Raw genomic sequence first — 13,355 nt, forward strand, 5'->3', positions numbered from 1 at the left:
TGTCCCCATTATACAGGAGGTAACACAACAATAGAAGGTCTAAACTTTAGAAAGATATTTTTTTCCAGTGGTTTTATCTTTATTCAAAGATAACTTAGTCTACATGAACATTGGAAAAGGGGCAGGGAAGGGAAGCCAGAGTAATCCAACAAATGCAGCAGTCAAGAGCACAAGGACTGAAGACTACATTCAGTGCGGTGGAGTTTTTCCACCAGCTACAAAAGGAATGATTATGATTAAGACAAAAGTAACTAACACTGTCCACAATTAGCAATGACTAATTTGTTGCTAGTCTATCTGGAGCTTGAGCAACAGGCTTCCATCTTGTTTACAACATCCATGCCATCTACAACACTGCCAAAAACCACATGCTTGCCGTCAAGCCATGCCGTCTTTGCAGTACAGATGAAAAACTGAAACCCATTTGTGCTGGGACCAGCATTTGACATGGACAAGATTCCTGGCCCAGTGTGCTTCAGTGGGAAGTTAACATCACCAAATGTGTTTCGATAGATTGATTTCCCACCAGTTCCATTGTGGTTTGTGAAGTCTCCTCCCTGGCACATGAAGTTATCAATGATCATGTCGAAGCAGGATCCCTTATAACCAAAGCCTTTTTCCATAGTGCACAGCGCCCTGAGGTTCTCTGCTGCTTTCCGCACGACATAATTCCTTACCTCCGTGGTGATGCGGCCGATGGGGACACTGTCAGCCGTAACATCAAAGAACACTCTGGTATTTGCCATTGGGTCTCTTTGTCCGGGCAGATTTCTAAGAGAATAGGCGGAATACTTGTCTAAACCGAAGATCCTATCTAAACGAATGCCCAAAGAGAAAGCGTTAAAAAGATTCTTGTCCTCAGTTTCTGTGGATTAAAATGTTGCAGAAGGTGTGTGGGTCAAGAGCCGACGTGCTCTTTTCATTAGGGCTGTGATGAGGTATATGGTTGGGGCGGGAATGCGATGCAGTAAGGATGGACTTTTCTTGCTGCGGGGAGGGGCACAGAAAGTTCATTTTGGGCACATCATGGCCTCACTTGTTCTAGCTGCTGCTGTACGTCTTCAGGTCTGCCAATAAACGCAGGATTTTGTTTCTAAATTTCACGAAACCAGGCCAGGGGCAATTATACCAGGTCAGTTGTGTAAATTGCGAATAGAATGTCATTACCGCCTTCGTAAGCCGCGATCCAGAAACAGATGGGCAGCGCGGTCACGGGGTAGCACGTTCTAAAAGTGGATTGACATAAGTGTCTCTGTCTGTTTTTAACTCATGTGGTTGAACATGTTAAACATTCTGTTTGCATTACTTTTACAGGAAGCAGCAGATACGCATTAAATCGATCCCTTGAAGGAAAGATATTTGCATAATGAACTAGGCGACCGGTGCTGTTTTTAAAAGGTTCCAGGCCAGCCCTATTGACGTCGGCGTACAAAGACGTGGTATCATGTGACCTGACTTCAGAGGACAGCGACACAGCTTGGGAAAAGGGGTTTAATCAGACTGGAAAACCATTGACAAAACGTGCCTTTCAACTGGCAGAGCAAGAGAATATGTGGGCCGAGCTCTTGATTGTCTTCAATGGAGTCCCAGCGAAAACAAGGCAGAGGACACAGAAAAGCACTTTTGTACACTTCAGAAGAGTACCATCAAAGAAGGCGCACTTTGAGGCCATCTTGTTGGCAACCAAAGCAGAAAAAGAAAGCGCTCCCAGAGAATCAAAGTTCCTTTGTTGGTGGGTGGGGGGTGTAGAGGGGAGTTGTGTGATCAGAGCCAGGAAATGAAAATAATACCTACTCTTCTCACTTAAAACAAAAACCAAGTAGAACTAAGACGGCGTGGGGGAGAAAATGAAGATCCAATACCTATTTCTTCGAATTACCATTGTTGGGGGGCTGTGGCATTTCTGTGTGTAATGACCGCATCATTTTGATTCTTCTTTAATTATGAGGTGATTATAACCAGGTGAAATTAAAAGCAGGAACAAATTCGTTTCGAACTCCAAAACAAATGCTAGGTTGACACTCATTTTCATGAAACGCCGTTCCATGGCAAAGCACATGGGGTTTCTGCCGTCACACGATAATTATTTGGAACAGCAGTGCCAATCCTACAAACAAATATTTGTCGAGGTCACGTGGTAGCAGTAGACCATTTCGCAAACACGTTTTCTTTATTAGAAGCAGGCCTGGTGGAAGAGAAGCTTTGTGATCCATGTTGACATTTTTGAGAAAATGAGTCCATGATTATGGTCTCGGCCAGGGGCACTGACTTCATGTTTTCCCGGGGGGTGCCGGCGACGTAAAACAAAATGTCCCATTTAAAGTATAGGGACTTTTACGCAGATAGCCTTTCCCGGGGTATGGGGGGCTGCCCGAGCCCCAAGGCAACTGCGTACTTGGCGCCCCTGGTCTCGGCCATCTGACAGTTTCCTAAAATACAAGTGCAGCTGCCATTTTGGAGATCACAGAGTATGTTATGTCACATCTGTATATGTTTAACGCATACAATCCGCTGCTGTGATCAGTGACTCAAAAATGAGGGTCAGGACTGCTTGCAGGCACATAGCAAACTGTGCGCCCCCTGTTCTTTCTGCCCTGTGTAGGAGGACAATGTCATTTCCCCTGGTTATAGCTCGGAGAGCGTGCTGGCTCCTTTAGAAAATAAGCTTGAAGTGCATACCTGAGAATTCTAGAAGGATGGGTGCGTGTGGTGGTCCGCCCCACGGAGGCCTATGGTAATAATGAATGCTACTTTCGTAAGAACAGGGAGAGACGAGAGTTGTTCTGAGAGTGTCAGAAGTTGGTTGCTAGCTGGACATGGCAGTACCTAGGCAGATCTCCAGGTAATGGACCACACACAACTATTGGCATGGCTTCCTCTTTATGGTATGCTTCCAAATCTGCACATGGAACAATTATAACTACTGTTAATGCTCGGACGACAGTACGTCAGCTCTTATAGGTTGTGAGTATTTTCCCTGTGTTGTTATCTCCAGTTCTCCTCAGCCTCACAGCAAACAGCAGCTCGCCTGAACCTCCTAAATATTAGGAAAAATAGACACCCCCTTCCTTTCAACACAACCAAGCATCCCTTAACCACGCTGGGCTTCTTTATCTGGACTACTGTGCCAGCATCCTCTTTGATTTCCCCAACTATGTCCTCTCCACTTTGCTACCGGACTCTCTTTCAACTCCCCCACTTCACACCTACTTCCTCATACTGTCACCAGGCTGGATGGTTGATGATGCAAAACGGGATCAGATTAAAATGTCTTCTACTGGTTCACAAATCTATCAACAGTAAGGAACCACTGTATTTATCCTCCTCTATCCAACTCTACAAACCTTCTCGCAATCTCTGCTCTGTCTCCGCGACTACCCTTGTGGCTCCTCACCCTCCCTGTGTTTCCTCTCGCTTCTGCTCCTTCTCTCTTCTTGCTCCACTTCCATGGAATTCTCTTGCCCCGGACATCCGAGAAACAGTCCACATGGATTTGTTCAAAACCAAACTAAAAGCCTGCCTCATCAACTCCGAGTTACCCTCTTAACCTACCTCTCATCTGTTTGCTAGCTAAAAATGTTCTCTCCTCTAACCTGCCTCTGTCCCTCACTTCTTCTGCCTCCACTCTAGCACTTCACCCATCATGCTCACATCCCGAGCACAGCTGGCCGTACTGCCTACCTGCGCTTAAAAATGTCCAACGTTGGTTGTCCTTAATCAATGTATGTACACTTATGTATTATTCCCCGGTGACTCTTCCATTTACTCCCCTCCACAACCTCCCTCAAAGTCACCCCATTGTAAGAAGCTCAATGCTTCCCATCAAATCTGATTTCCTATCTATTGTATGGTCTTTTGTGATCAAAAGATCATGGTTTCTCCTGTATATAAATAAATAAACACATGCACGGCTAGTTTCTTTTCCTGACTATATTGGACATCTCCCACCAAGGTAGGATGTTTACATCGGGCTGGACTCACTCTTTTTCCCACAAGAGTGTGTCGGAAATAAATATCATTGCTCCCAGAGATCCGGAATTTAGAATAAAGTGTACGAAGGAGGATGAGGGAAAGTATATTAAACAGGTGGAGTCTTAAATACAGTGCAAGTAAATGCGTAGACTCAATCCTTTGTGTAATTCAATTTTTAGGTGGGTATTTCCTTACTACGTTTCTTAGTTCATACATACTGGCCCTAAAGGCACTGCACGCATTACATTAAAAATGTGCCCCTGTCTGCCCAACAGGACAGGTGGAGGTGCTATAGCTCATAAACTATAATGTAACACACTTGAGTGAGATCCATACTGGGAGGGGACTAGGGAGCATTGTGATCACTGGGCATACACCGCAATTTAGGGGGCCATTAGCCCTGCAAGTCTTATCCTATCTAACCAGCACAGGTACCACCTAGAAGCAAGGAAGCGTGGGATGCATTAGTTCAGCAGGAGAAGTGAAACCAAGATGGCGGTAGTTTTCAGTGGCATAGTTCGACTGGCTGGAGCATGGTAGTCATTCAATTCTGTAACACACTGCGCGCCTCTGATATAACCTATTTCCCTCATATGGTGTTTGCACTGAATCTCATTCTAAACACAATGGAACACATTATACTTTACTTATTTTTTGCAAATGATTAAAATATAATGACTTCGTCATTCCTTTGTTCAAGTGCTGTCACCTGCGTTATATTTAATAAGGCCTCCAGAAACAACATATAATTGCACCTTCTCCAAAGAACCTAACTTCTGGCTTATTAAAAAAGAAATGCTCACGGGTAGGTGACAGTTGGAAGTTCTGCCTGCAGGTGTTCTTTCCAAGAAGTGGAGAGTTTCTCAGAAGAAGCGCGCATCGGAAGAGTTGAGATCTGCCATTAATTACAGTTATGTGTGGGGTTATGATTAGATCAGCAGGATGTGTTTTAAAATGAGTAGTGACTGCAGGATCAGGGGGAAAGTTTGTGTCTTATGGTAAAATGTGACAGGAGAAGGAGAGCAGGAGTGGGTGTAAAAGACTCCACTATTACGAAGCTATAGAGAATCATGGGGCAAAGTCTTAGGGTGTAATGTAAAGTAAAGGGTCCTGCATAGCTCATTTCTGCCTCTGTGGGTGGATTCACTGCACATGGCACTGTAAGAAAAAGAGAGGGTAATTATTGGAACAGTTGGAGTGGCAGATGCAAAACTTGGGTGATTTATGTGTGCAGGTCGGAACTGCCCAGTTCCTAGGTGCCAATTTGCTTTTTGTGGTTTTGGGGGAGAAACTTAGGATTATGCTATCCATAGAGAGATGCCCAAGATCTGATAGAGGACAGTGCTTTAGGTCTGGTTAGCCGGTGATATGGGAGAGTGTGGGAGGCCTAATTGGGAGAGCTGAACCAAGCGTTGCTAAGTGTCAAAGTGCCTTTGGTGGCCGTCTGTTGGGGGGTCTGTTAGAGGCGAGTCAGTTAGGCAGGGGCAGGAGGGAGAGGCCTTACAAGGAAAAACAGCCATCAACACTGCACTCCTACCACTGGCATCTTGCAGGAAGGTCCCAACTATTAGCTCGTATTGCAACGGTCAATCCCGCTCCCTTTTTCTGCCTCTCTCTTGCTATCTCAAATACATACATTGTATCACATGTGCAACAAACCAAGCATCTGTGAGTTGGCAGATGTGGGGGAGGGGCATTCTGGAAACTCCAGTTACCATAAGCTACATGCTAAGGGTTATGGGGGCAAGATCTTTTGGTTCAGAGAAAGGAATTTGAGGGACACAGTCAACCATTTCACCTTTCTTAGAATGCCAGTAGGCAGAGTGAGAGATGCCTCAAACCTCACTCTAGCACCTTCAGCTGTTGTGCTAAGTGGCATGCTGGGACTACTGCCTGATGTATGAAGGAGAAAAGGTAAACATTTGTGTGATGGACGTGACAAGGTTTTAAGTCTAACCATGAGGTGGACGGCAGGGTCCCAATGCGGCCGGTTGCCACCACAAACAACGTTATGCTAGATCCGATTGTGGGTGTGAAGAATTTCCCCTGGCTACACCCACCATAGCCCCTAATTAGGGCAATGGCTGTCATACTAAGACTCTATTGGACGCTGTCCGTTTAAGACAGAATATTGCCTTGGACACCTTGCTTGCGGAAATCTGTTCCCCTTATGTGCAGTAGCCTTGAGGCGTAATGAGTAGACTGAGCCAGTATTATATGTTGATCTTCCCTCACGTAACCAGTCAGTGTGGCAGTGTGAACAGACCATTTGGAACCGAGAGGCTACATATGCCACAGCTGAAAGTCTCCTCCATATGAGGCTCTCTTGCTTAAATCTGCAGCTCGTGAGAAAGACAAGAGCTAGAAGGTCACAGAGCATTCTTCTCCTACAAGGCAGTACACTCTTAAGTGGGCGAGCAGTGAAATGTCAAGAAGCTCATTGCGCAGAAGTAAGGTGGGCGGCAGAGTCAGGGCCTCCAGCATGGCTAAGGAACTGCAGTTTGCCGAGGAATAGCCAAACCAGAATGAGTTTGCCCAAGCTTGCACACCTGAACCTTGTAGAACAGGAATGGTCCTGGGGCAGATATAAACACAGGAGTGGAAATTGATGAGAGAAGCGTGGGAGTTTGGAGAAGGAGTTTGTTTGGTGAAGGCTGGAGGAGAGACTAGACAGAACAAGAGAGGGGAGCAGAAGTGAGGGAGAGAGGTGGGTGAAAGAAAGGTAGGGGAGGGAATTAGGAGACAGAAAGGGAGAGTAAGAAGAGTGGAGAGGAGGAGAGTGAGAAGAGAGGAGAGGATGAAGCATAGGTGAGAGATGAGGAGGAGAGGCGAAACATCAGGTGTTGGAGAAAAGAGGTGTGGATGAGAGAAAAGCAGAGGAAGAAAAGAGTACCATCAAAGGTTAGAAGGAGGAGGGGGGCTCTGTTGCACAGCTATGTGATGGCCTGATTGAGGAGCTCCGTTCCGGGCCACAGTTAAATATATCCGCATAGGAACCACCCGGAGACATAGACTGCAGAAATCCTAGTCCGTAACGGGTCGAAGTCTATTTCACCCAACTCTGGTGGAAATCTGAATTGCAGCGGCTGAGAAATCTACTCAGGATAAAAGGCGGCGGCAACAGGGAAGACTAGCCGCCTGCGGGATCCATGCGGTGAGGCATTGGATCATCAGAGAGAGCAGAGCTTCGTGGGCCTCAAAGGGGGGAGGGGCCAAATGGGGCGATTCTTACACCTCGCAACACGCCCTCCATGCATTTCACCCGCATTCGTCCGCTACAGCAACTGCTGCGCTCGCATGAGACTTTTCGTGAGGGGAAAAGCTACACTCATTGTCCAGATTGGTGTCTGTATGCTCCTCAGTGGAGTGCCCGGGCCGCCATATAGCTGAGAGTCCTGCTCTGGTCGGGCCTGGTTGGCCCAACAGAGGGCCCAGAGACAGTTTTCAATGCTCTGGACGCCTACACACATGTGGGACTAGCAGTGAGAGGTCCGGGCTGAAACTATTCACAAACGTAATCAATGGAATAGCTGGGACGCTAAGCAGAGGGGCCAACGCCGGATCCTTAGACTCTGTAAAGGACCCTGTAACAATGTCAGAGGGAACAATCCATCCCCATTAAATGTGGTGCAGTGCATGCAGATCTCCTACATGTAGCTGTGGTGAGGACAATCAACACAAGTTTTAAAAGCATACACATCATGGATTGCGCTGCGGATTTAGGTATTTATCTGGTGACATTTGGTTCCCCACAAAACCAGTTGAGTGGGCCTTGTGACCTACTCTTCTCATTGTACATCACGGAGTTAGACCCCCTGTGACACTAAATTTAAAGAAACTCCTACTGTGCCATTCCACTCGACATGGCCTGACCTGGGGGAGACACCACTGTGCCACTGGACGCCACAATCAGACCTATATCTGAATATTGATATCCCCCCAGATAAGATAGCCACAGCTTGCACTGATCTTTAAAGGGGATCTCTCCGCTCTGCTGGGGGCCTGAGGGATGGCGGCTAAAAGAAAGAAACAACTGTTATCCAGAGTAGAACTAATCGGGCACCAAGCGGGCTATATATCCTGAGTACAAGGGAAAAAGCAAATCCGTCACACTGCAGAAAACAGAGCTGCTGCGGGTCCACGCATAAACATCTCCCCAATTGCTGGGTAACTGGCCTTTGGAAGCTGCACCTCCCCTTGCAAAGATTTGCTGTCCACTCCGTACGGCCCACGAGACACCAGACACGCAGTAACCCAACGATAATGACAAAGGGCACAGGCACCAAGAAGAAGGGTCCGATGGACTCCTTTGTGAGCTCTCAGTCCCCAGCCATAGCAGCGACAACATCATCGGGTGGAGAGGCCCCATCCACGTCCACGGGGAACCCCAGAGAAGATCATCTACTTGCCACTATGCAGACAGGATATTTATCTGTGAATGTCAAATTGGATGACATTTGGCTAACATTGGGTCAATCAAAGCGAAATTAGACAAGGAGAGTGCTCGGATAACAGAAGCCGAGACAGGATAAGTGTGACCGAAGATAAAACTGCTGAACATGACCATGACATAGCACAATTGAAAGGAGAACTCTCCAAGGTGCGTGGAAAGTGTGAAGATCTAAAATCTAGATCCAGAAAGAACAATATCTAAATAGTTGGAGTTGCTGAATCCTCATGTAAAGGTTCAATGGAAGTCTGTGTTGAAGCCCTCCTAAAGTCCCTATTTGGCAATACATCATTTTCGGATCACTTCCTTGTGGAGAGAGCTCATCACACCCTAGCCCCCATGCCCAAACCAGGGGCCCGCCCGCACCATTATTGCCAGACTATTTAACTGTAGAGACAGAGACTCGATACTCAAGATGTCTAAAGAGATGTGAACATTGCACTAAAGGGGAAATAACATCCACATTAATCCAGACTTTGCCGCCGTGGTACAGGCCCAAAGGAGATCCTATGAGCAGGTGAAAAGACAACTTTGCTTACGCCAAATCCCATACGCACTGATTTTCCTGGCTAAAATGCAATTCCAACACAGAGGCTGAGCACACTTTTCCGAGAACCCTACGGCTGCTGTGGATTAAATAGAAGCCTCGATTCCTCTACCACCCTGCGACCGTGGTGTAGACCAGAATAAGAGCCCACAGCCCTACGATGATAGGAGAGACCCAGCAGATTGAATCTTATAAACTGTCATATCCTTTATATTTGATGATAAGAGTTGTACATGGTTGGCACCGATACGTAAATGTGAGTTAATGCCTGGACAGTGGCGATTGGTTGTGGCAGACATGAAGCTGCGTCATACGCACCTTGACGAATTTGGAGGGTGCAAGGCATGGTTGAGTGGGCTTGGCCAAATTGGGGAAGTTAAAAGTTTTGAAAACAATGGTCATGTTGCTAAGAACAGTACGAGAAATCAAAGTGCAAACAGCGAAAGTGATATACATGGCAAATGCGAATGGCAAACGGAGACTTAATGGGGCAAGGGCTGAAAATCAGGCTATTAACCTGGAATGTCAGGGGACTCAATAACCCGGGTGAGGTGAAAAAGGTGGGCGCGTATGTGGCCCAGCACTGCACGCAGATCCTAATGCTGCAAGAAACCCATGCTCTGAAAAAAGTAAATTATGACTTTCTCACCAGTTGGTGTCCACTTCGGTACTACACAGAGTATTCTACACAAGCTAGGGGAGTCCTTACACTTATTCACCCTTCATTAGGGTTCTGTTATATGGAAAGCAAAATGAACCCAATGGGACGTTATGTGCTGGTGTGGGGTGAAATGGCGGGACACCCATTGGTACTGGTAAATACTTATGGGCCTAACATAGACAACCCAGACTTTATCAATCTGTAACGGATATGCTTATCCCACAGGATGAGACATGGGTGTTCTGCGGGGGGAACTTTAACACGATCCTCAATACAGTACTAGACTGGTCGACTGATGCTGCCCGGATGCTTACGAAATCTGCTAACACCACACATCAGCTACTACTGCAGCTACCCCTAATTGATGTGTGGAGGACTCTCCACCCACTTGACAAGCAATATGCATATTACTCCACGGTGCACGATTCAGAATCCCGCATTGATTATTGTCTGCTGTCCACTTCACTTTCCAATATGGTGCTGAGCTGTGATATACATCCATGCACACTTTCTGATCATTCCCCAGTCTCAATGTGTCTTGAAGTACACGATTCCCCCGCACAACTTAAACATTGGAGAATGCCCTCCACTATCCTCAGATACCCCAACATGGCCGAATCCGTGCACATAGAAATTGAAAACAGCTTCAGTATTACACACAACAGGGAGACTCTAGCACATATTAATGAACTATTAATTGACTTTCACAAATGAGCAGATAGGGAGATCCTATACATGGCTACCCCGGTAAGGGTTCGCAGATACTATGAAGGGGATAAAGCTGGCAGATACCTAGCTAACATGTTGAAAGCAGAACATCACCATAACCCCATCGCCGGTATTCAATCAGCGAACGGCATGGTGGTGATTAAGTATGTAGATATAAATGACAAATTCACACAGTTCTACTCAACGTTATATTCTAATTGAGACAAGAAGAAGGCGGATGAGACATTGGAATATTTAAGTAAACGCGGTCTCCCTGTGATCCCGCCCGAGGCTAAACTCACTCACTTACCTATTACCCAGGAAGAGATAGTAGACGCCATTAAACACTGGCATCTGGGAAAGCCCCAGGTTCCGACTGCCGGGGAATTGAATTATATATAGAAAGAATACCATGTCCACCTGTAGGCAGGAAAATCTTTTTCCAAGATGGCCACCATGGAAAGCGAAGGCAGTGCTCCGTACAGGTCCCCTCTTCCCTTTCCATGGCAGCCTGCCGAAGGCAAAGACAGAACCCTATGACCATATGATCTTAAGCACATTTTTTCCCCTTTCAAACCACTTTCGAATAGCTTTACCACATAGCCGGTCCCAGGTGGACATGGCTACTTTAACACCATTTTTTATCCCTCACCGTCATGGCCAGTAGCCAGATTGTCTGGGTCAAGACCTTATACCAATCTGGCCACTGCACATGGCCATAGGTTATACCTCAGTCACCAAAGGTATATCACTATTTTTTGTACCTACATTATGACACTTGTCAAAAAATAAAACACAGGCACATTTGCAAAACCATGCTTTAAGGTCCTTGCAAATGCTCCTTACACAAGTTTGCTTGAAATCCACCGATGATTTATTTTTTCACAAGTGTCAAAATGTATGTACGTACAATAGGCATATAACGTAGCCTCCACTTGAACAAATCCATTCATACTTTACACAAACATTCAAGGTTGGGTCTATAATATTTCTGAAAACTTTTCTCCACATTCGTCAAACGGCAACAAAATTATAAACCATCTACCAATGTTGAGATCCCCCTCTAATTTAGCCCCCTCTTAAGAAAATCCCTCCAAACTTTACAAAAACATTTATATCTAAACTGAAAATCGTTTTGCAAACTTGTGTGTAGATTTGGCAAATGGCACCATATTTATAAGCCTTTACAATATTTTGGCACCCTCCTCTAAATTTGTTTCCTCTTGACAAAACCTCTCCACACTTTCCAAAACCATTCAGAATCAAGTCTAGAATAAATGTCCAAAATTTCATGCAGTTTCATTGAGTGGTGCCAAAGTTATGAGTCATCCAGGAACTACTTTTCACCAACCATATAATGTAAAAATAGGTATAGATGCTCCCGAACATCTGAAGTGTCCACGAACATCACAAGACTGCCCTCGAACATCTGGGGAGTTTTGCAGACTTCGGGGGTGAAAAAACCTGTTTTGGCTTCTAATATGGCTTCTTATGGCCATATCCCATCCCATCCTCATCACCCCTCACCTCCCCAGAGATTGTTTGATAAGTTTGACAAGTGCAATGTTGTGTTTTTTTATATGTTTTTAACGCAATGTCCACGGACACCAGCTGGTGGCTGCTGTCCATGAATCCAACATGGTGGGCATTTCTAAAAATCTGATGCACATCACGCTTTTCACCAACCAATTAGGGGGCGTTTCCATTGTCCGCGGACATCATGTCACTCTCTCGGCCAATTGAATGCCTGTCCGTGGACTGAACAGGGAAGTGGGTCTGCGGACCGGACCCAGATATCACTCATTTATATTTTTACCTACTTTTTGGTCATTTTAAAAAGAACTACTGGACGGAACAACACAAAATTTACAAAAGCCCACGTTTGGGACCAAGCTGCCGCTGCTGTCACAAATTTGGTTAAAATCCGTCCTGCGGTTTGGGCTGTAGGCATGAGCAAAGTTATTTTCCATTGCGTCTATGGAAAAAAAAAGAAATTTGGGACACCCCTATAGCTTTGCTCCCCCTTGACTAAACCTCACCAAATGTGTCAAATACATTCGGAATGGGCAGTGTACTTTTTTTTTGCAAAGGTTGGTAAGGATTCATCCAGGGGGAGCAAAGTTATAAGCCGCGCAAAAAGTGCTCTTCCTATGAGTTGAGCAACTTAACCATAACTACACAGCCACTACCGCAGGCCCTGTGTTTTGAATAAGTGGATAATAGTTTATTTGCAGTGGGTTATGTTGGGGGTAGAATATCTTTGGAGTTACTGGAGGTCTCCCCATCCCCTAACAGTTTCCTGATGCACTGAATTTAAAAACTGTGAACATTGAGAAATAAAAAAAGTATGCACTGAAAGAATTAGCAGTTTCCAAAACAGGATTTATCACATGACTCCATGTTAATAACTAGAGAGCTGTGTACAAATAACTGTGCTATTTCTGTGGGTGTGTGCAATACCCCATATTATAGGCGGGCTCTTAAATGTCCCTGCAACCTCTCTCTATGCCAATGCCCAAAATGGTATATTTCTTTATTAATCCATCTTTTAAAATCAATGCCAGATTTAAGTGTATTCTGTTATAAAATGATTATATTTCTTCCAATTCCCACTCCTGAATTTGGAGCCTTTTTAAAACTTATAATAATTGATATATTTACTTCTCCACAGAATTATGATTCATGAACTGTGAACTAGTTGGCCTTTTAAAACACAACAAGCACCTCACAGCTAACAAACAATATGCAACAATGAAGAACGTGCAGTGGAGATCTTTAACCTGTACATTAAACGCTCAAGTCTCTGTTGATATCCGGCTCTTGCTATGTGATGAACACCCCAAGCAGTACATTACCTCTCCTCTGAGATTACCGTTATTTTAGGCGGTCATCTTTGCGGTATTTCTCCTTTCTACTACAGTTTGTGGAATTGAATTGTTGCCAGCAGTAAATGCTGCCAGGTCTGTTTCCCATGAGCTGTAAAAAGACAGTACACATTCCATATATTATCTTGCTTT

General features: G+C 45.3%; 1 protein-coding gene across 1 annotated transcript; it reads right to left on the reverse strand.

Annotated features, from left to right (window-relative positions):
* Positions 1-293: 293 nt before the first annotated feature.
* On the reverse strand, positions 294-746 carry LOC138504846 (peptidyl-prolyl cis-trans isomerase-like). Its single transcript, XM_069625282.1, has one exon. The coding sequence runs from the start codon at positions 744-746 to the stop codon at positions 294-296; it is 453 nt and encodes a 150-aa protein (XP_069481383.1).
* Positions 747-13,355: the final 12,609 nt, after the last annotated feature.

This window comes from Ambystoma mexicanum, chromosome 11 (genome assembly GCF_040938575.1).
Source record: "Ambystoma mexicanum isolate Mex_15411 chromosome 11, UKY_AmexF1_1, whole genome shotgun sequence".
In the NCBI taxonomy this organism is placed as follows: Eukaryota; Metazoa; Chordata; class Amphibia; order Caudata; family Ambystomatidae; genus Ambystoma; species Ambystoma mexicanum.

Bases quoted from the DNA above. Each gene is read 5' to 3' on its own strand.
- LOC138504846 (XM_069625282.1), bottom strand. From the start codon at position 746: ATGGCAAATACCAGAGTGTTCTTTGATGTTACGGCTGACAGTGTCCCC.